A 23,897-nucleotide genomic window follows, 5' to 3' on the forward strand; every position below is an offset into this window, starting at 1 on the left:
AGGGCAAAATCACCTCAGGTGAAAATCACTACACTGAAACCATTGATTTAATTTACTGCACAAAAATAGTATTTTTGCTTTCAGAAATTTGCTCTTATGAAGGAACACACTTTTCAACTTATCAACAAATTTTAGTTCTCACTAATTTTACTAATAATTTTTATGGCTTTACAATTTACAAACATTTATTTAAAAAAATTTTTTTTAATGTTTATATGTTTTTGAGAGACAGAGAGACAGAGCATGAATGAGGGAGGGGCAGGGAGAGAGGGAGACACAGAATCAAAAACAGGCTCCAGGCTCTGAGCTCTCAGCACAGAGCCTGACACGGGGCTTGAACTGACAAGCCGTGAGATATGACCTGAGCTGAAGTCGGGTGCTTAACCAACTGAGCCACCCAGATGTCCCTACAAAAATTCCTATATGCAATAGTAGGGAAGTGAAAGAAGGACAGGAGTCAATATTATTTACTATATGCTGTCCACCAAAGGACTTACTTCAAATACATTCTTCTGTTTAGATCTTGGAGTATTTCTGCATGCGAGTTATTTCCTCCATTTTATAGATGATCAAACAAGCTTAGAGGTGGTAAGTGGCTTTCCCAAGAAATGTAGCCAATCTGACGACTTCAAGTTTTACTACTCTATATCCCACATCACAGCTGCTAGGGAGGCACTGATCTTTTACACTTGAAAGTGAAATAGCAATTATAATCTGTGTGTCAGAATTAGCTATCTCATAAGGGGCCCAAGTCATTTTTTACAGGAGTGTTACATCTTTCTGTTTTGAGTTTGAAGGCCCACATCCACCATGTATCACTATGAAAAGAAAACTCAGTTCTGTGTTTTGCAATAACCAAATAACTCATACTGTCTCTGGGCCAATTAACTTACATTACCCATCCATCTGGCTGGTTTGGATTATTATAGGCTGGATGGGTAGCAGGAGAGGTAGGGAAACATGTTACTGGGGATTCAGAGCAATGAAGGACAATTTCCTTGCAGCTGATGAACAATTTGAAATTAAGTATTAAAATGCTCAACATCACTCATCATCAGTGAAATACAAACCAGAACCACAATGTCAGAATTACTAACGTTAACAACTCAGGGAACAACAGATGTGCAGAGAGGGAAGATCTCTTTTGCACTGCTGGTGGGAATGCAAACTGGTGCAGCCACTCTGGAAAACAGTATGAAGTTTCCTCAAAAAATTAAAAATAGAACTACCCAGCAATTGCACTACTAGGTATTTATCCAAGGGATACAGTTATGCTGTTTTGAAGGGGCACATGCACCCCAATGTTTATAGCAACACTATCAACAATAGCCAAAGTATGGAAAGAGCCCAAATGTCCATCGATGGATGAATGGATAAAGAAGATGTGTTATACACACACACACACACACACACACACAATGGAGTATTACTCAACAATCAAAAAGAATGAAATATTACCATTTGTAACTATGTGGATGGAGCTAGAGGGTATTATGCTAAGAGAAATTAGAGAAAGACCAATACCATGTGACTTCACTCATATGAGGACTTTAAGATACAAAACAGATGAACATAAGGGAAGGGAAGAAAAATAATACAAAAACAGGGAGGGGGACAAAACATAAGAGACTCTTAAATATGGAGAACAAACAGAGGGTTACTAGAGGGGTTGCGGGAGGGGGGATGGACTAAATGGGTAAAGCGCATTGAGGAATCTACTCCTGAAATCATTGTTGCACTATATGCCAACTAACTTGGATGTAAATTAAAAAAAATAAATAAACTCTTTAAAGAGAAAAAAATGTTTATTTTTGAGAGAGAGAGAGAGAGAGAGAAAGAGAGAACGAGTGGGGGAGGGGCAGAGACACAGAATCCAGGCTCTGAGCTGTCAGCACAGAGCCCGACACAGGGCTCGAACTCACCAGCCGTGAGATCATGACCTGAGCCGAAGTCAGTCACCCAACGAACTGAGCCACCCAGGAGCCCCTAGATACCCCTTTTCTTAAAAGTCCTTCAGCCACTGCATTTCTGGAATGCACCCCATTCTTTCTGGCTACTTTTTTCCCTGGCACCAATAATCCATCACACAGATTAATCAGTCTTTTCCCTCAAGTTTCCCCTCCTATTCCTGGACTCTCTAATTAACCTTCATCTTTATCTCTCCTCTAAATTAAATTCCTCTCATTTACAGGGCAGAGCCATTAGCTCTCCACCCCCTCCTCAGGTCCACCTCTGCACATTGAAAGATGCATTCATCACTTTGCTAAACAAAAGGCCATCTTGGGGCGCCTGGGTGGCTCAGTCGGTTAAGCGTCCGACCTCGGCTCAGGTCATGATCTCACAGTCTGTGAGTTCGAGCCCCGCGTCGGGCTCTGTGCTGACAGCTCAGAGCCTGGAGCCTGCTTCGGATTCTGTGTCTCCCTCTCTCTCTGACCCTCCCCCGTTCATGCTCTGTCTCTCTCTGTCTCAAAAATAAATAAACATTAAAAAAAAAATAAATTAAAAAAAAACAAAAGGCCATCTCCTTGGATGCTCATCCTGTGCAGCACTGAAGAACTGGTAGGCTTTACAATTTCTGCCTTTCCTTAATCCCCCCCCCACCTCCTTTTCCCTCCTCCCAAGCTCTATAAATGGTAGAGTTCAACATAACATTTATTTTCCAATTGATAAGAACTGTCTAGCCAGCCTCCTACACATCTTAAAAAGATGCAGTAGTCAGTTTTTGATTTTTAAAAACGTTTTCTATTGAATAATCAAATACATACTGAAAAGTACACAGTTCCTAAGTGTACCTTCTATTAATTTTTATAAACTGAACATACGTGTGTAACCAGCGTCTCGAACAAGACGCAGAACATTACAAGCATTCCAGAAGCCTCTTTGTTCCCTCTACCAACCAGTATGGTCTTTTCTAGTGACAAAGAGTCTGAGCATGCCAGCATATGCTCTCTAACCAAGAGCACTGCAGTGAGTAACTGAGTTTTATTACTGTGTTGGCCTACAATCAGAAATTCACCACATGAGGCACAATTACTTATGTTATTTGTACCCAAGTCATTGAACAGGTAGTGATTGTTTTAACACTGTGGTTTAGGGCCTCAAGAAGGGGGAGAAATCTGCTTTCTGTTCCTGGGATTTCTCAGAGGTGTCGTCTCTTAGTCACCCATGAAACCCCTTTTTCTTTGGCTTCTACATGTGTTACCTTCTCTGATGAGTGATTACTGCTCTCCCAGCAGACGTCACACTACTGCACGTGGAATTATTGCTCCCAGAATCACCAACGGCATCACTTCATACTGTACTGTATAGGAGACCCTGAAAGGGTAGAATTCTCTACCCCCAGTGGATCTCAGCCCCGGCAGCACATTAGAATTATTTGAAGAATTACAAAAACCCCACAAAACCCAAACAAACAAAAAGTAACCCCACCAACCAGCCAAAACCACCCCCCTGTCCCACCCCCCAACTCATATCCACCAATTACATGAGAACCTGTTGAGGGGTAGGGTCCAGCACAGATACTTGTAAAGTTCTAGGTGTTTCTGAAGGACTGAAGAGCATTGCAACTTCTCAGCCTCTCCTTGTAGCTCCCCTCCATTGTAATTTTAGGCATATCAGTAACTCTAATTACATTTTCAAGGTGATTGAAAATTTACTCCAGACTTGATTCCCTAACTACCTTTCAAACATAGGGTAGGGCAATTTTCTTTTTTTTTTTTCCAGCCAAGGGACTATCCTTAAGTTATCAGAAACTGGCAAAACATCTCCATTATATCCCAGTTTCCTTCCACTGGTCACAGGGCAGGAATGGCCAGATCCCCTGGGATCGCTGTGAGGAAGGTCTGACCACCAGAATGCCCTGCCAGGGGAAGAGGACACTACTCCAGTGTGGAAGCGAGCCTTTTTCTGGTTGCTTTCAGTTCAGGACACAAGGTCTCCTTTAACAGAGCCATGCAAACAAGTGGCTTCCATGTCTCTGAAAGCAGTTTCACTGTCAACTGTCATCGGTCACTCACCAGCTACCTTTTGATGGCCTGTGAGCTGCACTGGTGATGTGAGGGGGACAGTGAGTTGAGAAGACAATCTGGTAGAGAGTATCCCAGAGGTTTAGCTCAGAAGAGGTCTATAGAGAGAGAGAAGTAGGCGTTGACCCGGCTGTGGAGGACTTTTCTTTTCTTTTCTTAAAATTAAAAAAAAATACTTATTTACTTTTGAGAAAGAGAGAGAACATGAGCGGGGGTAAGGGAAGAGAGAGAGGGAGACACAGAATCCGAGGCAGGCTCTAGGCTCTGAGCTGTCAGCACAGAGCCCGATGCGGGGCTCGAACCCACGGAACGCAAGATCATGACCTGAGCTGAAGTCAGACGTTTAACCGACTGAGCCACCCAGGCGCCCACCTAGAGGCCTTTTTTATGGAAAAAAATCAGTCCTTGTTTCCTTTCATGTCATCATGTGCCTGCTTTTTCTGGCTCTTTCTCTATCTCTAGGATGTATAGTGTCCAGACGATCTTCCTTGGAACTGCATCCTGCCTCCACCACCTGAAAGATGTAGTACCTAAAGATGACTTGAGAAGGCATCCCACAGGTGACCTGTCACTGGGCCTGGGGGTCATACACAGATATGAAGTTAGCCCCAAACATCTCTGACTCCTCTTACACCCTTTTCCACAAGTTTCAAGTAATTGGAAATCCCACCTTTTCTTTCTGCCCCCTTCTCTTCATACAGACCTAAAAAAATTTTTGTTTTTAAATGTATCCCTCCTTTCAGGGGTGCCTGGGTGGCTCAGTCAGTTAAGCATCTGACTCTTGGTTTTGACTCAGGTCACAATATCATGGTTCGGTTGGTGAGTTCCAGCCCGGAGTCTTGCTCTGTGCTGACAGTGCAGAGCCTGCTTGGGATCCTCTCTCTCTCTCTCTCTGCCCCTCCCCTGCTCACGTGCTCTCTCTCTCTCTTTCAAAATAAATAAATAAACTTAAAAAAATTTTAAAGGTATCTCTCCTTTCAGTTGTTTTTCATGTTCCTTCTAACCTAATATTTTCTGTATTAAAGGCTAAAAGAATGGATGTTATACTGGATAATTTGCTCCAGACTTCCAAGAGGTGTCTTTGCTGGAAAACAAAGGGTACTCCCTAATAAACCTGAAGCCCCAGCTTTGAAACTGGGCCCCAGGAAAAGAGTCCTTAACTTGTCCTTTTATAGTAAAACCCCTGGGGAGTCACCACCTCTGATGGCATTCCTGACTGATGGGACTGGCTGAATTAATAATAAGAATAGCCATCATTATTGAGGATCTGCTATTCACCAGCCACTGTATACTCATTATGCTGTATGATTAGTCCTTTTAAAAAAATGTTTATTTAGGGACACATGGGTGGCTTAGTAGGTTGAGCATCTGACTTCAGCTCAGGTCATGATCTTACAGTCTGTGAGTTCAAGCCCCACATGGGGCTCTGTGCTGATAGCTCAGAGCCTGGAGCCTGCTTCGGATTCTGTGTCTCCCCCCTCTCTCCCTGCCCCTCCCCCACTCATGCTCTGTCTCTGTCTCTCTCTCTCTCTCTCAAAAATAAATACATATTTAAAAAAGTTTATGTATTTATTTTGAGAGAGAGAGACAGAGAGCAGAAGGGAGGGGCAGACAGAGAGGGAGAAAGAGAATCCCAAGCAGGTTCTACACATCAGTGCAGAGCCTGACATGGGGCTTGAACTCACGAACCATGAGATAGATCATGACCTGAGTTAAAATCAGGAGTCATATGCTTAACCAACTGAGCCACCCAGACACTCCTATATGATTAACCCCTAAGGTAGGTATATCTCATGTCACTTTAGAAGAAATCAGGGCTTAAATGAAGAAATCGGGGCTTAAAAACGTGAACGCTTGCCTCTGGTCACACAGACGGTCGGTGACTGAATGAAGCTTTGAAACCAGGTCTGTCTGACCAGACCCTGCAGCCTTTCATAGACAACATTGATCTTTCACATTTCCCCTGTAAGGCAAAGCCACTAAACCTTCTCAGGTTCCTGGTGCTCTTATGCCATACCTGAATTCAGAGTTTCTGGCAATTACAGGCCAGTTCAGGCCCGTTCTCTTCCTTCAAAGTCCCACATGAAGAGAGCTGTGTACTTTTCTCCACCTAAAGTCTTTTTTTTTTTTTTTTTTTTTTTTTTTTTTTTTTTTTTAAGAGATTGCTCCCAAAGCAGCAACAGTTCATGTTCTATGAAAAATGTCATGAGTTCATCTTTGGTTCTTCCTGGAAAATACATTTAGTGTATGAGAGCCTTCCAAGAGCAATGCCTTAACCAAGATTGGTGCTGATAGTTGGGATATTAGACACCTTGCAGAGAGAGAGCTATATATGGGGTACTTGTAGAGGTTTCTTGAATGGGTCAGTTAGGACTCTCTGGTTGGACAAATAAGGGAAATGCAAATTCAACCTGGCTTAAGGGAAAAGAAGGTATACTAGCCAAATATTGGCAACATTAGACAGACAGAGAGAGAGAGAGAGAGAGAGAGAGAGAGAGAGAATGGTGAGAATACGTAGTTGTATGCAATTTAGAGTACACCACTTTATTTTTTTATATGAAATTTATTGTTAAATTGGTTCCCAGTGCTCATCCCAACAGGTGTCCTCCTCAATGCCCATCATCCACTTTCCCCTCCCTCCCACTCCCTATCAACCCTCAGTTTATTCAGAGTTTTTAAGAATCTCTTATGGTTTGCCTCCCTCCCTCTCTTTTTTTTCCTCTTCCCCTCCCCCATGGTCTTCTGTTAAGTTTCTCAGGATCCACATAAGAGTGAAAACATATGGTATCTGTCTTTCTCTAGAATACAGCACTTTAAATGAAAAGCTACATCTCCCAACAAAGTTAAATCTCTAAAACAACCCTGAATGAAAATGTCAAGTTGCACCAAGCACCTGTGTAATTTGCTAAAAGTATAAAGTTAAAAAATCTATAAAACGGGTTTAAGGATCCATGACTAGGAAGTAAAAATATAATGTCATGCATGGGTGTGATAAATACTGAATTTATCTCTGGGGTTGGAGTTAGAATCAGGTAGGAGTACACAGGTTGTCTCAAATCTGCAATATTTAATGCTTTACGTGGAAAACACCTAAATTATGCTTAACATATTTGATAAAACTGGATGTTCATCATATTGTTCTCTACTCTGATCAGCATATTTAAAATAATTCATAATTATCTTTGAAAAGGGAATCTGCTGACTCATATAAGAGAAAGATCTGTGAGCATCTGGCTATGGGTTTGGCTCGATCTTGAGGATCAAGTGGTGGTGTTAGGAGCTCTCTGTCCTCATATCGGGGCTCGCCCTTCTTTTCTCTGGGTTCTGTTCAGGTTCTTATTCATGCTAGAGGCGGCTTCAGGTCCATGCCCTAAACTTTCAGCATCTCTTATAAAATGGACTTCTCTCTCCTGACAGTTTCAGTAAGAGTCCTAGAATTTCATTCCATTGAATCATGTGCCCACCCATGAATTAAATCATTTTGATTAGGGGAATGAGCTGGGTAGCCAGGACTCAGTTATGGGCCAACCGCTATAACTGGTGAGAGAGGAGATCAACCTCCCTCAAATGACATTGAAGGAGGAGTTTCCCAAGGAAATTAGGAGAGTGTCTAAACAAGCAGAAGGGGAAGTAGGTTCTTCCCCCACGATAAACCCTTCCACAAAGAATGATTATCTTAGTCCAATGCCGGCTGTGCTCACCTGTCTCTAAGTGAAAGTGACTTACAGGAAAATATATCTCAGTCTCACTAAGGAGTATATTTATATATGCAAACTCATAAATAAAATGTCAGAAAGCAACTTGAACAGTATAGAAAGGAATATTTTGCCAAAATCAATTAAGATTTATCCTAGCATAGAATAATATAACAAAATTCTTTAATATAATACATTGTATTAATAAGTTATGAGAAATAACAAGCAATAGGTGAAACGATAGATATTCTCATTAAAACTAGGAACAAGAAAATGGCTCTCAGCATGATTTAATTTTTTTTAATGAAATAATAGTGCATTAAGGAAGAAAGTAGATACAAAAAGTACCATAAATAGAAAGCAGGAGAAATGTTCTATGCACAAAAGACCAAAACTAACAAAAGTGGACAGATTCAGTCTAGTTTATCAACAAAGAGAACCTGATCTAAAGGACAAGGGCACAAGCTTGCTTTGGAATGGGGACAGTGGGAGTATTAGATGGGGAGCCAGGTCATTCTGGGAATTATCTCAGAACTAGAGAAAAAGGAAGAACAAGATCCAGGCCCCAGGAAATGAGGCTGGTGGGAATGAAGCCGGAAACAGGTTCCCACCAGCTGGCTTGATACCCATAGAGCACTGACACTGTAGCACCTAGAACAGGGAAGCCCCAAGTCCTCCAGGTAGAAAAGAGTCACATAGGGGCCCAGACTTGCCATGTTGTATATCTGTCAACATTTCTTTTTTTCAGGAACTATAGACACACTTAGCATAAGCACACTTAGGTGAGAGCAGCAGGGCAAGAGATTTTGAGTTGGTGCTGGGCTGGCTCATCATTGGTGCGCGAGGGCAGGCAACCTATTCCTAAATGGAGACTCCTTCTACAGACGATATAACTGGGCTGAGAATACTATGGGACAAGCCCTGACAGTGCTCTCCATGTGTATCAAAGATTATGAATGGTATATCATAAAATAAATCATTATGTTGTAAATACACTAATGAAAGACATCCGTGAAAGTTTGAGCTTTTGACGTGGTAGATTATCCTTTGTTACTCAACAGATCTAGCCCTCTGAGTAGACTAGAGGGCCAGAAATTCCAAAACTCAGAAGGCATTTGGTCAAAGGGTCTGTTTTCAGGTAAGAGGTAATAAGTATACTCTGCCTTTCCTCTCCCACTGAATGAAGCTATAAAACCTGGAGGGAAAAAAAAATGTGTGGAGTAGCTATTTAAGGTATCTGAAAAGTAAATAGCATATGGCTTGGGAAAGAAGATTAGAGTTTGAAATATCATTAAACCAGCATTTTTATACCATTCTTTTTCTTTCTAATATCTCCTGGCCTTAGCTCAATGCACTGGAATTGGGCAACGAGGCACAGAAAGAGAGTTTTAGGAGACATCCTCTGGTGGACCAGAGCAGTGGAAAACACAACTTCTAAGCTCAGAGAGAGTGTGGAAATCTATCTCCCTTTTCCTCTTTTCAGGGAGGAAAAAAAAGAGGGGGAAACATGACATACACTGGATACATTAAAAGGATAATAACCCTACTCACGTAAATTCAACAGCTTAGGTGAAACTGACTCATTTAAGTCTTCAAAAAACACAAACTACCTGAACTGGCTCAAGACGAAATAGATAACCTGAGGGGCACTGGGGTGGCTCAGTTGGTTAAACATCCAACTCTTGATCTCAGCTCAGGTCTTGATCTCAGGGTTGTGAGTTCAAGCCCTGAGTTCAAGTCCACTGGGTGTGGAGCCTACTTAAAAAAAAATAATCTGAATATATAACTATTTATATATATAGAAAAATATGTAACTATAATATAATCATTTAAAATAATTAATTCTCGGTTAAAATTGTTTTGAAAATCTCCAACCTCAAATAGTTTTACTGGTAAATTCTACCAAATAAGTAAAGACAAAGTAACACTAATACTACCCAATTTCTAAACAAATTAAATCAATAATAAATAACCTTCCCCCAAATAAAACACCAGGCCTAGATGGTTTCACTGGTGAATTCTAACAAATATTTAAGGAAGAGTTAAGTTAAAAAAAAATTGTTTTAATGCTTATTCATTTTTGAGAGAAAGAGTGAGACAGAGTGTAAATGGGGGAGGGGCAGAGAGAGAGGGAGGCACAGAATCTGAAGCAGTCTCCAGGCTCTGAACTGTCAGCACAGAGCCTGATGCGGGGCTTGAACCCATGAACTGTGAGATCATGACCTGAGCTGAAGTTGGATGCTTAACCAAAGGAGCCACCCAGGCACCCCAGGAAGACTTAAGTTTAAATTGAATTTAGGTCAATTCTCCACAATCTCTTCCAGGTAACAGAACAGAAAACAGACCATACTCTAACTCATTTTATGAAGCCAGCAAATTCAAATTTAACAAAAACAGTACAAAGAAAACTATTCCAGGTATATCCGTACCAGGCTTATCTCAGTTTTAGATTCTCGTTGATTAACAACTCACAACCAACTTTATAATAAAAAAAAAATACATACCTTTAACACTATATTTTCTTTTGAGGTCCTTTGTTAGCTTATCTCTTCCTGGTTTTTGCTAATTTAAGTTGTTGGCTATTGACAACACTCTAAATATTAGCTATCCACTTAATATGTCTTCAAGAAAATCTACAGCCTACCCTGAATTGTTGTTCTACCCACTCCGCCCCATGTTCAAATATCAGAATGTTCACTTGGAATTTTGAACTGAAATTGAAATATGAAATATCATCATCAATATGAAATATCTAACACATTTTAGTCGGTAGTGAAAATGAGCCTAATGCAAATATTTGAATAGCACAGAACTTGTATCCGTGAGTTTCAGAACCACAGCTCTGAAAGAGTTCGGAAAAAGTTTGTGTCCAAGGCCCATCTTTGTATAAAATTCAACATGGCTGAAATCTAATTCATTTTCCTTCCCCTTCCCTGTCAGGACTTTTCCTTCTTATCAGTGGCACCTAGGCTTAAAATATTAGAAAAATGTTTGATATTTTTCACTCCCTTTGCTTCTCCTTGTCCTTCACCAATTGTCCCATGCAATTATTCCTTACTTCTTTTGGATACATCCTTCCATTTCTAGGCCCCCTGCCACCACTATATTCTCGCCCTTTCCTGAATAATTCCTATGCAAAGCCAAACTTATCCATCTAAAGGATTGTATTTTACATATCATCCTAATGCCTTCGTTTATACTGAATTCATTCTGCCTGAAGTGTTGTTACCTTTCTTGTACTGGTCTAAACTGTACCTTTTGTTGAGTCCTGTTTTCCTTGTGACTCCCTTTCTCGTTGTCCTAAGCTTCAACCACTCTTGTCTGAATTTCTGGAGCATGTATTGTCTGTATCACTTATTTAGCACACAAAATACTACTTTGCTGTATCTGTGCACAAATGCTTGCTTCCTTTCTAGCAGTGCCTGTAATGGTTATGCATTAAGAGGTATTGAAGATTCTTTTCCCCTCTAATATTCAAGATAGAGATTCAAGAGACATCTCAACTTATATGTATATAAACAAACAAAACAAACAAACAAACAAACAAACAAACAAACAAACAAGTAGAATACATTGTTCCAGTTTCCTGAGGTTGACTTGGGGTTTTTATATTAATATTTTTTTTGGAGCAACTACTCTTTGTTTCTATGCTAGACATTATACTAGATGTTGGAGACAGAACAAAACAGGACAGCAGTCAGTTCTGCCTTCAAGAAGCACATATTCTGAAGGGAACAAATAAACACAATGGCAATACTGTGGAGTATACATCACAGTAGATGCATAGGGAATATCAGAACACATAAGAACATGTAATACTGATGTGGGAGGCCATGGCAGTCATCCCAGAGAAAGGGATCCCCAAAACTGGAACACAGAGGATGAGTAGAAGTTGCTCAGGCAAAAGTGTGTGTGAGTATATGCAGGGGTGGGGTGGGGGTAGGGAACAGAAGACTACTCCAGGCAAAAGGAACGTCATATGCAAGGTCCTGGAGACAAGCAAAACATGGTTCGTTGAACATGTGAAAGGAGTTTAATTTGGGTGGAACACAGAGTGCAAGGCATGGGAAAGCAAGAGATGAGGTTGGAGGGGTAATCAGGGCTTATGATAAGATAGGAAACACTTGGCAGGGCAGTGAGCAGCATGTGGGAGGCAGGATGACTAAATGAGATGCATTTTAGGGAGGCCACTTTGCCTGCAGTGTAGAGAATAGTTTGAGTGGGGAGGGGAGTGGAGGCAGGAAGGCCAGTTGGGTTGCTGCTGTGGTAGGTAATCATTGATGATGAGCTAGCCATAGCAGTGGTGGTAGGGATGAAAAAACTGGATAAATTTCAGGGATGCTGAAGGTAGAACTGTGAGGACTAAGTGTGGGCATGGGGAGAGAGAGAGAGAGTTAAATAGGGGTTCATGCCATTCCATAAGAAGAAAATCAGGAGAAAAATCTGGTAGGGAGGAGAAGATAATGTGTTAAGTGTCAGCCATGTTTAGCTTGGGATCCTCTACCTGGGAATACCCATGTGGAGATGTCATGGCAGCCGTGTATGTTGGCCTAAACCTCAGGAGAGAAATCTTGGTCAGAGATGTAACTTTGGGGCTCCAAAGTAAATTACTCCAAGTAAATGTGATAAGGAAGCCATGTAAGTCCAAGAAGACAATGTGTGTGTAGAGTTAAGTGTAGAATAACAAGTGTGTGTGAAGTAAGAAGATAAAGCCAGACTAAAATCCTAAATGCCAAAGAACAAAAATGTTTAAAAGATGAGCAAGAGGATCACGCGCACACACACACACACACACACACACACACACACACACACAAACTGAAAAGTGGTCTAGAGGTAGGAGGATATCTAAGAAACTATGGTGTTGCCTAAGTAGGTCAACAATGTTACATACAATATCAATAAATCCGGGCCTATTATTTATGAGAAAGGTTTTTTTTTTTTTTATCTTGGTGTGAATACTACAGTGCAGCAATTCTCAAACGTTTGGTTGTACAAATTATTGTACACTCTTATAAATTACTGAGGACTCAAAAGAGCTGATTATGGCAGCTGATTATGTAGATTATGGCTACATCTACTGATATTAATAGAAATTAAAATAGAAAACTTTAAATGTATTAATTCATTAACAAATAATAAACCTATTTATTATTAGTTAATATGTTCATAAAAGTAACTATTTTAAAACAAAAAGCTTAGTGAGGAGAGTGGCATTATTTTACATTTTGGCAAATCTAATGTCAGGCTTTCTGGAAAACAGCTGGATTCTCATTTCTGGTTCTGCCTTCAATCTGTTTTGCTGTCACGCATTATGAGTAGCCTCTGGAAAATTCCACTGTATTATCATGAAAGAACAAGAGTGAAAAAAGTAGATAACATCTTAAATAATGATGAAAATAGTTTGTTTTGCAGACTTCCTCAGAGGGAACTCTAGAGATCTGGGGACTACACTTGTAGAATTAATGCCCCAGAGTGGGAGAGCTTGACCATGCTGTGAGCCTCACAAGCTGTTGATACTATACTCAAAAGTATGCTGGGTAGAGTCAACTAAGGCTTCAAGGGTTATTTTATGAGAGGTTGAGGTGGCCTGGTTGATACTACCTTCCAAAGTTAGGAATGGACTTTAGAATGTTCATTCAACTGATTCATTCAACATGTATTTATTTAGCACATATTCTACGCCAGGTACTGTTTTAGAAGGAGAAGATATACCAATAAACAAAACAGACAAAAGCCTTGCCTTCATGAAGCCTCCCTTCTGCTGGAAAAGATTACACAATAAACAAAATAATAAAATATATAGTATACAGGAGCATGGTAAGTACTATGCAGAAGAATAATACAAAGAGGTATAGGGATTGTTGGAAGGATTTGCAAATTTCAGTAGCAGGGACAGAGAAGAACTCATCTGAGCAAAGGCAGCATTTGAGCAAAGACCTGAAGGAGGCGAGAGAGCCATTTGGTTATCTGGTGGAAGAGCTTTTCTAGGTATTTGAAAAATTAGTTTTTAAAATTTAGTCTAACTTTAATTAATATGTATTCTTTAATCTGGCATCGATTGTATCTGGCAGTAGCTGCAAGCATAGAAAATAAGATCTGAGAACTAATGTTCATTCAGTGTCTGTCATGGACCAGGTATTCTGCTAGGTATTATAGGTATTATATATGAAGTTTGGTACCTTCATTAATGTTTACAGTTTAGTGAAGAAGACAAAGCATGCACGTACAATTCCTGCAGTTGCGGTGTAGCAGTTCTTACGAGGAACAGTAGTTGGTTTGAAGTTGCACCAGCAGAGGCTTCCATGCCCCTGATCTACCTGAAGTTTACATTTCTTACACTGAACTGATGTGTGAAGGGTACTACTCTTTAATGTAGCAGAAAGTAAGCCAGGAAGTTAATAACACCTAATCGCACCTTTTACAGAGCACTTGAGTTTACAAAGCGTGTTCGTTAATTAATCCATTTAATCTTCATAACCATTTTCAGAAGTGGGTATTATTCTTAGTGTTATTGCCTTTGTGCGATGGGAAACAGGCTCGGAAGGCTAGATAAAGTGGTTATACGGTATACTGCGGGGTCTTTGAGCGCAATGGAAGCTCTGTGGTACAACTTAGTAAGTTTATTTAAAGTAGCACTGGGACGGACCTGTGGGCAGAAAGGGCTGTACTTTTGCTGTATGAACCTGGTGGTTATATCCTTAGTGCTCAGGGAGGAGGAAACGCGCAGGGAGTATTCGATCATAAACGTTTTTCTTTGCATTTCTACTCATAAAACCACTTTCACAAGATTTCTCTGGTGATTATCATTCAGTTCCATGTTAAAAAAATTTTTTTTAACATTTATTTATTTTCAAGAGACAGAGTGTGAGCGGGGGAGGGGCAGAGAGGGAGACACAGAATCTGAAGCAGGCTCCAGGTTCCCAGCTGTCAGCTCAGAGCCCCGCGGGGCTCAAACCCACTGACCTTGAGATCATGACCTGAGCTGAAGTCTGACGCTTAACAGACTGAGCCACCCAGGCGCCTCTCACTCCGTTCTATATTAATAATTGGTAAGACAGACAGGCAGTCATGAAACCCTTTAAGAATGTAGCAACCAGCACATATTTGAACCTTATCAAAACTATGCAGGCTATAGGTCAGCATTGTGGGCTAAAGTTGAACATATTTTTGCTTCTATCCCTCATCAGGTGGAGTTGGGGCTTAAGATAATCTGCCTTCAAACACAAAGCTTTTCCTACTGCAATGCAGCTGTTATGAGCAGCTGCTGAAATAAAAGAGCGTTGTGCTCTGCACCTCTGAAGTACACCAAGTACACCACTGAAGGAGGGTTAGATTAGGACCGGGGGGTACTAACAGCCTACAAAGCAGGGCGAAATCACCCACGGCTCTTCCACTCTGCGCTTGCGCAGAGGAGGAATTAAACTCCCCGGAAAGACGCCTGGGACTCTGAGTTTGCGCAGACGCAGAGCTTCCTCAAGGCGGAACTGGGGCGACCCGGGCTCCTGCAACCTAAACACCCGGGGAGAAAGGAAGGTGGCAGACGTGCAGCGGTGCGCATGCGCGGGCACTTCTCTCGAGTGAAGGGTTGAGAGCCGGACCGGGCGGCCAGCTGGACTGAGAGCGGAGTAGGGTCAGGATGGACGAGGACGTGCTGACCACCCTGAAGATCCTCATCATCGGCGAGAGTGGCGTGGGCAAGTCCAGGTGAGGCGAGCCTGCGGGCCGTGACGAGGGCAGCGGGGCTCTTGCTGCCTCCGTGGCCTCTGTCTGCTGGGCCGCGACGGGAACGGTAAAGGCGGCGGGCCAGGCTGGGGGCGGGCTCCGCGGGTTCTTCCCGGCCTCTTGGCCGCGCGGTCCTGCGGCCCCTGTCTTCCCGGCGCCCGCCCGGTTCTCGGCCTGTGCCAGGCCCCACTTGTCTGGATCGCTTCTCCTCCCGTCGCGCCGAATAAACAATTCCGAGGGCCGCCGCTTGGCCGGCAGGTTTGCTGCCGACGAGCCTAGGGCGTGGCGGGCGGGTTTGGCCCGAGGGAGGCCGAGCGCGAAGCCGGGTCTCGGCCCCCGGGGTCCAGGCTCACTGTCATTCACCCTGCGAGTTGAGTTGTAACTTCAGCGCTTTGGTTTTTGTCAAGCTTTCTCTGAACACGCAGGGCTCTGCACGGGAAGTTTCGCGACGCCTTAGGTCACATTCCTGGCCTATTTTGGTGCACCCCGTTGCCGCTTCTCTGTTTCTTTATGAGTCAGCTGTGAAAGAACTCCTTGGTCTTCTGACCCCTTGAGTAATTCACCTTAGCCTAAGATACTAGTTGAAGCGGCGGACCACCCTTGAGAGTAACGTGTTATTGTTGCCTCGCGTTCTGCCACATCATCTGGAGGTAAAAGAACAAAGTAGTATTTTGTGTTTTCTTTCTTGATTTTTTCTTGAGGGACGGTGGTAACGGACGGTAAGTTCGAGTTAAATGTCAGTCAGGGAAGGCTCAGTGGGTGTTGCAAGCGGGGTGTGATTTCATTCAAGCCTTGGAACAGAGTTCCCCAAGTAATGTTATCCTTGCCATCTGATGATTATCATCATCACTGGCTTATATTCTAGGCTGTCTTGATTTTTAAACAATATTCAAATTTCGGGAGTTGTAAATAATTCCATGGTTTAGCTGTGCCTCCTGCTAACCGTATCGTTCAAATCACTTCATAAAGTTTTCCTTTTGTTTAGATGCTTACGGGTTTGAAATTTTATTCTGTAATATGTTCTGCAATTGTATATATTTTTAAAGTATGGCAATATAGTTTCTAATTTTCCTCATTTAATGTTCTCAGTGTATATTGGAGTGGGGGATTGGCACATAACGGGGAATAAATTTATGAATCTATGGGCTAGCAAAATAGTGCGGTGTGTGTGTTATTTAAAGGTTTCAATATTTTTCATGATCACCATCTATTATATTTGAGGGTTAAAAAGTTAGTTAGTATATTGAACATTGTCAAAAGGAATTCTATAGCCTCGTGACCTTTCTTTTTTTCATAAGATGTGACTCTCATTTAATGGGTTAAGGCATATGAAATTGCTGATTTTGAACTCAAGAATGGTTAAATGTCATTTTCTGCAGTTCAACCCAATACAAGTTTGGTTGGCCCTTTTTTTAAATGTATTGGAGGGATGACTATTTAGGCCCTGTTAAAATTTTCTGGAAGGTTAATTGGAGTGTTTACATAATTGAGGTTCTTCCTCTAGCATAAAATCTGTGAAATGGATTTACTGGTTTCCTTACTTCTCTCCCCTCAGACGAACAAACATGTTTGGATCTAATCTCCAAGCTTTTCTAAGAACTTAATGGTGAATTTTCAGCTGCTTACTGCAAAATTTTAACACCTTTAACTACCTCTTTCAAGAAAGGATCGTGTTTAGGGAGAAAGTTGGCATCTGTCTATATACCTATCTAGATGTAGATATACTAGACAGGCACTATTGGTGTATGTGATATACTATGGAAAACACCCTTGAACACTTTCTGGATGAGAATAAATGACTCTGCTAAAATAGAAGCCTATGCTTTTTAAGGTGAGTTAGTACAAAAACATTTGTCATGGATACAATCTTCAAGGGTTGTTCTGACCAGTAAGTTTCTATGATCTAGAGCTAGTAGAAGTGCAACATCACTTGTATTGTTGCATGACAGAGGACATCTTTTTTAAAAATTTAAATTAACTAATTAATTAATTTAAATCCAAGTTAGTTCACATATGGTGTAATAATGATTTCAGGAAAAGAATTTAATGATTCGTCACTTACTTGTAACACCCAGTGCTCATCCCAACAAGTGTCCTCCTTAATGCCCCTTGCCCATTCAGCCCATCCCCCCAGCCAACATCCCTCCAAGCAACCCTCAGCTTGTTCTCTGTATTTAAGGCTCTCTTATGGTTTGTCTCCCTCTCTGTTTTTTAATATTATTTTTGCTTCCTTTCCCTTATGTTCATCTGTTTTGTCACTACAAAGAATATCTTAACTAATTCAAATTAGTGGGTTGTTTTTCCAGTTTATTTCAGACTGTTGGAGTATAATGAGCATGGGTGATAGCAGTCAGATCAGGATTATGAAACTGGTGCTGCCACTTGTGTGACCTTGTGTGTGATACTTGAACACTCTAGGCCTTCATTTCTTCATTTGAAAAATGAGGTTCGAATGGAAATCCCTCAAACCTTAACTGATGTTAAATGTATGAGATTCTTCTGTGGCTCACAGTGGGGAAGTAAAGAAGTAGCAAAGTGTTTCAGAGACTGGAATGGATTATAGAGACTTTGTATTATCTAAATTGCTGTCTCTCCTATCCCTCTTGTATCCCTATCCTTTTTGGCCAATTTCATTTGTAAATTAGGAAAGGCAGACTAATTATGATCACACGTTTATTGGAAACTTGGTCTCCTCTCAGTGATACAGTGGTAGTTACTCCTTCCATCTCTCTGCTCCTTTAACTTTTGCTCCTTTAACTTTGCTCCTTTAACTTTGAAAATATGAAAGCTTAAATATACATCCTTTAGAGCTTTGGTTCTTAATCATTTTCTGGTTGTGGATTCTTTAAAAAATCTAATGGAGAAATAGACTCTCTGCCTTGAAGAAAGCACAGCATAGAGTTTAGAATACATTTCCAGCTAACAGTGTACCCCTGGTTAAGTTCTGCTTATGTTAAAATGTGTTGCTTTGTACCATATCAGTTCCCTGTCCTTCCTGACAAAGTACCATTAATGGCAAGTGTTATTGTAAGGAGTAGCAATTGTGTAAGAAGAACCGCTGGCTCAAGTGTGTGGCATATTGTTGATGTTCAATAAATCATAGCCAATACTGTTGTTATTATTGTATTGTTCTGGTGTTATGATTGCTACTACTACTCTACAAGGTTCTTATGTTTTTGTAATATTTCTTTGGTGACTGAGTATGGATACATACCTTTTCCATTCTAAAATTATGAGTAACTAAATTTTTAGTGAAATCTTCACTTTTATTAACTTAAAATTTAATGTTGGGGAGAGAAGATTTTTACAAGTGCAGCCTTTTAAGATCCTTGTTAGTGCTGTCACCTAACTCATGTTGGAAGTAAAAACCATACAGTCAAGAGGGTTCAATGTTAAGTAGAAAAATCTACAATTTGTTTCACTTTTGTGGTTCTGGTTTAATGGTAAACACGAGAAGGCAAAACCAAGAAAAGGAGAGTTAATCCCTTAACACCAGATTTTGAATACCAAAAGGCCGTTATGTGTTGCAATATACTCTGGACAAAAAAAAAAAAAAAAATCTCTAGCAGCAATAATTACAACCTGTAGAAATATATATATATATATATATATATATATATATATATATATGTAATTTTTTTTTCAGTTCAAACATCTGATAGCTATTTCCTTGATCTTACTAATGCATACAGGTGAATAGAACAATCTAGTCCTATTGTTGCAGACGATGTGAGGAAGGATCGATTAATTTTATAAATCCAGGGCTTTAAGAAAAGCTTAGATTTTATTTTTGAAGAGCTTTTAATAACTGGCACTTTACCTTACATTAAATAAGTAATTCTGGGAGATATATAATCTTAGAGTACTCCTAATGGTGTCTTTTGCTTTTATTTCATCTCTTCCCTTCTAGTTTCTTTACTGTTTCCTGGATTTAGTCCTTATCTCTCACCATAACCATGGCAGTTGTCTTCTGTTAATTTTCTTGCTTTTTTTTTTCCTGTCATTAACTTTTCTCTACATTTTCAAAATGTAAGAGCATTTCTTGCCATTTTTTTTTTAAGCTTTCAGTAGCTCCCTGTGGCCTACTTGATTTCATACACCCTACTTAGCATTTGCCAGAATATAGTTATTCTGTCTCTGGTATGATCTGTCTACCCTCACTTTTTGCTAGATCTTTTCTTCCCACTTAGGTAGTAGTCCTACTACTTGTTACAAAATGATAGATTTTCTCACCTGTATGTTTTTACTTGAATTCAGAGTGGATTACACATCAGACTTAAACAAAACATTAATTTGTTGTATTCCAAGAGACTTATTCCCCCCCCCCTTTGTCCATGTCACAGTATAATGTTTTTGCCGATACTATTTTCTCACAAGGATGTACCAGTACAGTTCAAAACTAAAACCAAAACACAGCCCAAATCTTTTCACACTTGGGAATTATGTAGGGGAGCATGGGGACTATATTAAGTAAACTATTTTGCTCTTGGGATTCTTTTATTGCCTTTTCAACAATTTAATTATTGGAATTAAATTATAATAATAAATAATTAAATTATTTTCAATAATTTAATATACCTGTATTGAAGCAGTATTTATATACCTGCACTGAGGCAGTATTTGTGGGAGCAGACCAACATCAGCTATTCTTATTTGTGTCTAATTTGTAACAAAATGTAATACATGGTTAAGAAAAAAGAGAAATTTCTAATCTGTCTTTTTAACGTCTCTTTTAGCCTGCTCTTGAGGTTCACAGATGATACTTTTGATCCAGAACTTGCAGCAACGATAGGTAAGCCTGTATTTAAAAATTCAATAGAGGGGCGCCTGGGTGGCTCAGTCGATTAAGCATCCGACTTGGGCTCAGGTCATGATCTCACGGTTTGTGGGTTCGAGCCCTGTGTCAGGCTCTGCTGACAGCTCAGAGCCTGGAGCCTCCTTCTGATTCTGTGTGTGTCTCTCTCTCTGCCCTTCCCCTGCTCACACTCTCTCTCTGTCTCTCAAAAATAAATAAATGTAAAAAATTAAAAAAAATTAAATTAAATTAAAAAAAATTCAATAGAAATGCCACATATTTTCTTGCCTTCAGTCTGTTTTATCTGATTCCTTCTATCCTTCATCTCACCACCCCATTGCTTCCATGTCTGTTGCTTTCATGTCTTCTTTATCTTTCAAGGCTCAACTTGGTTTCATTAAATTTCTGGAGCCTTTGTAGATCTCACCAAGCAAAACTAACTTTATTTGTTGGTTCATGGCACTTTGTTTTATCACTGTGGATATTATGATTATCTGTACACACATTTCTTTCTTGTACTATGCATTGTCTTTTATTTAGCAGCATATAATTATCTGAATATTTATTGTATGCCAGGCATTGTCCTGAGAGGTCGGGTTATAATGATGAATAATGCAGACTTGGTGTCTATCATCATGGACCTAACAGTATCACCTACTAGTAGACTGTGTTGCCTTTTTAGCGTTTGCTACAGTATCTTGCATATGTTCTGAACTCAACAGGTTTATTGATATTAGTTGTTAAAGATTGTTAGAAGCAGTAATACCTAAGTGGCTTTTTAAAACGAAATTTAGATTGCCTGAAAGTGGTTTGCTACACTAGCTTACTAGAATACATGAGAAAATAGAGCTAAATATTTACCAAAATATGTCACATGTTTAGGGAGTAGATGACAATAGAAAAGTATCAAGAGAAAGCGTGCAGTATGTGAAAGAGCTGAGTCAGAGCGGGATAGTAGTCTTGGCTCTGCCTTGAACCAGTTGTCTAGATTTTGAGCAAGTCCTTTAACTTCACTGTTTTCAGAGAGATAATACATTTTTCTTACAGCTCTAAAATTTCATGATCTGATGAGCAGAATGTAGTAAATACGATCCTAGCATTATTATTAGGGAAAATGAGTTTCTCTTAACTGGCTTTATTTGTTTTCATTTATTGTGTGTGTAGATTTATTTTTGTTTCCTTTTTTTTCAAATGTTAAATAATTTCATACTTAGAGAAAGGTTATAAAAATAGTACAAGAATTTTTGCATAGCCCCAAACATTAATATTTATGCTTTAAACATATGCTTTGTCATTCTTCCTTTACATACACATACCAGTATTCTTGTTTTTTTTTTTTTTTTTTTAATTGAGAATAAAAATGGAGATATGATTAACCTCTAAATACTTTGGTGTGTATTTCCTAAATGAAGATGGGTACAATTCTACTCTATATAGACAGATTTCATTAATTGTCTCCCTAATGTCTTATTTAGAAAAAAAAAAGAAAAAAACTATGTTTTGTTTCTGGTCCAGGATCCAGTCCAGGATCACACACAATTTAGTTGTCATTTCTCTCCAGTCTTTCTTTGTCTTTCATGGCTTTGACATTTTTGGAGTTCTTACAGGTCACTTACATTGTAGAATATCCTTCAATTGCATTTGTCCAAAGTATCCTCATGGTTAGATTCAGGTTATGCCTTTTTGACAGGAATTCTTCAAAGTGTTTCTCAGAGCATGGTGGATATTTGTACCATTCCTGTGATGGGATTTAGGTCACTTAAAGTGACATATGCCAAATTTCTTTACTATGAAGTGTCATTCTGTCATTCTAACTGTGGTGGTTATCAAACGGTGATTTTTCAAGTCCCATCATTCCATCTACATTTCTTATTTACAATTCTGTAAGGAGGAGGTCTCTTTTTTGTTTCTTTCTATCAATATGTACTCACAGTGCCTCTAAATGTTTAGTCAGTTATACCAAGCATTACTTAGCTTTTGTGTGGCATATTAACATTTACCAATTTACTTTTATGTGTGTGAAAAGGAGTCATTTAAAACACTAGTAATTTAGGGGCACCTGGGTGGCTTAGTCGGTTAAGCATCGAACCTTGGCTCAGGTCATGATCTCATGGTTCGTGAGTTCGAGCCCTGCGTCGGGCTCTGGGCTGACAGCTCAGAGCCTGGAGCCTGCTTCAGATTCTGTGTCTCCCTCTCTCTGTGCCCCTCCCTGGCTCACGCTCTGTCTCTCACTCTCTCTCAAAAATAAAATAAAAACATTAAACAAAATTTAAAACACTAGTAACTTAAAATCCATTTTAATTTGGCTTTTATATATTACTTGTTCCTTTAAAAAATTGGTAGTAAAACTTCATTTGACTCAGAACAGGCCTAACAGTGGATAGTGAATAGAAGGGTAGTAACTGGCAGGAAAATAAATTTGCCTAGAGTTAAAATTTTACTCAGGGAATGATCCATATATAATATAAAGCCATCTGTCCTCATTTCAAACCCGATTGGAATCTGGGGAGTATGATAAATTATGTGTTGTCCTTACTATTAAAAATACTTTGTCTGCTTTAAAAACAAATACTGAGGTTGTGGCATACTGATGAGTATATACATAATTTGTTCCCCAGATGGGCCCTGGGTCTTGAAAAGTATCTTTTACATTTAGGCATCAGATTATTTTCTGCCTTAGGTTATAACTAACATACACATGAGTTTTTAAAATAAAAGCAATTAGCCCATTTGCTATAATGACCTTGTAAAAATTAGTGCATTGTGGAAAATTAGTATTTTATCAATCAAATAGTAAGGAAAGCATACTTTCATCTTTCAGTAATATGGTGAGACACTCAAGTTTTTGTCTTGTATAACATATCCTTTTAACATATTTGTTAGATTTGGAGTCTGAGGATGGTACAATAAAGTTGGCATTTTCTTTTTTTCCTTTCTGGCAGTTGGCCAGAGTCACAACAAAGAGAGGGAAAAACTAAAACACATACGCTGTATTCCACTGAACCAGAAGAGAGCTAAAAACCCTAGGCCACAAAATAGGCGGAATGTCTGCCAAAAGCAGCGAGAATAAGCAGGCTGCATGTGGGAAGTGGAGCGAGGATACCACAGCTATAGAGCTTGGAACCAGCAAGAGATGCTTCATGAAACTGAGAGGCCTACCCTGAGATGCAAAACCCAAATCCCTTGTTTGCAAAAGCAACATGGGCTTTTAAAGCTGATGGCAGGAGTTTCCCTGTACCTGATTTGATTCTAAGAAGTTGGGGAGATGAAGCCGAACAGGCTTTTTTTTGGCATTTTTCTGTCTCTGTAGCAGTGGGGAAGAGATGTCTTTGCATCCTGAAAACCTGAGGGCTGCCTGTCTCCAGTGGCTGTTGAGAATTAAAAAAAAAAAAAAAAAAAAAAAGATTCTCATGTAAAACCCTGAATCAAGACAAAGTTTTTCTGGTCAAGAACTGGAGTCACTATGGCCTTCTTCATGAACCTCTTACAAATAGCTTATCCAAAAAACCCCCAACCTCCTTTAAAGATGAATTAACAAAAGGATTTCAGCTGAAGGCCACTCCTACCTTTCCAGAATCAAAAAGGAAGAAAGTAGCAGAAAAACCAAGGACAGATAAAGCATACTCAACAGAAAAAATACTTCTGTAAGGGAATTGA

At 39.9% G+C, this 23,897-nt stretch overlaps 1 protein-coding gene across 1 annotated transcript in view; it reads left to right on the plus strand.

Moving 5' to 3' along the window:
- Positions 1-15,135: 15,135 nt before the first annotated feature.
- Positions 15,136-23,897, plus strand: part of RAB18 (RAB18, member RAS oncogene family) — a 38,020-nt gene continuing 29,258 nt past the window's right edge. The window contains exons 1-2 of the mRNA XM_045467113.1: positions 15,136-15,427; positions 20,182-20,237. Coding sequence (XP_045323069.1) covers positions 15,360-15,427; positions 20,182-20,237 — 124 coding nt within the window. The 5' untranslated portion in view covers positions 15,136-15,359. The remainder of the gene's footprint in view (positions 15,428-20,181; positions 20,238-23,897) is intronic.

Source organism: Leopardus geoffroyi, chromosome B4 (assembly GCF_018350155.1).
Source record: "Leopardus geoffroyi isolate Oge1 chromosome B4, O.geoffroyi_Oge1_pat1.0, whole genome shotgun sequence".
Classification (NCBI taxonomy): domain Eukaryota; kingdom Metazoa; phylum Chordata; class Mammalia; order Carnivora; family Felidae; genus Leopardus; species Leopardus geoffroyi.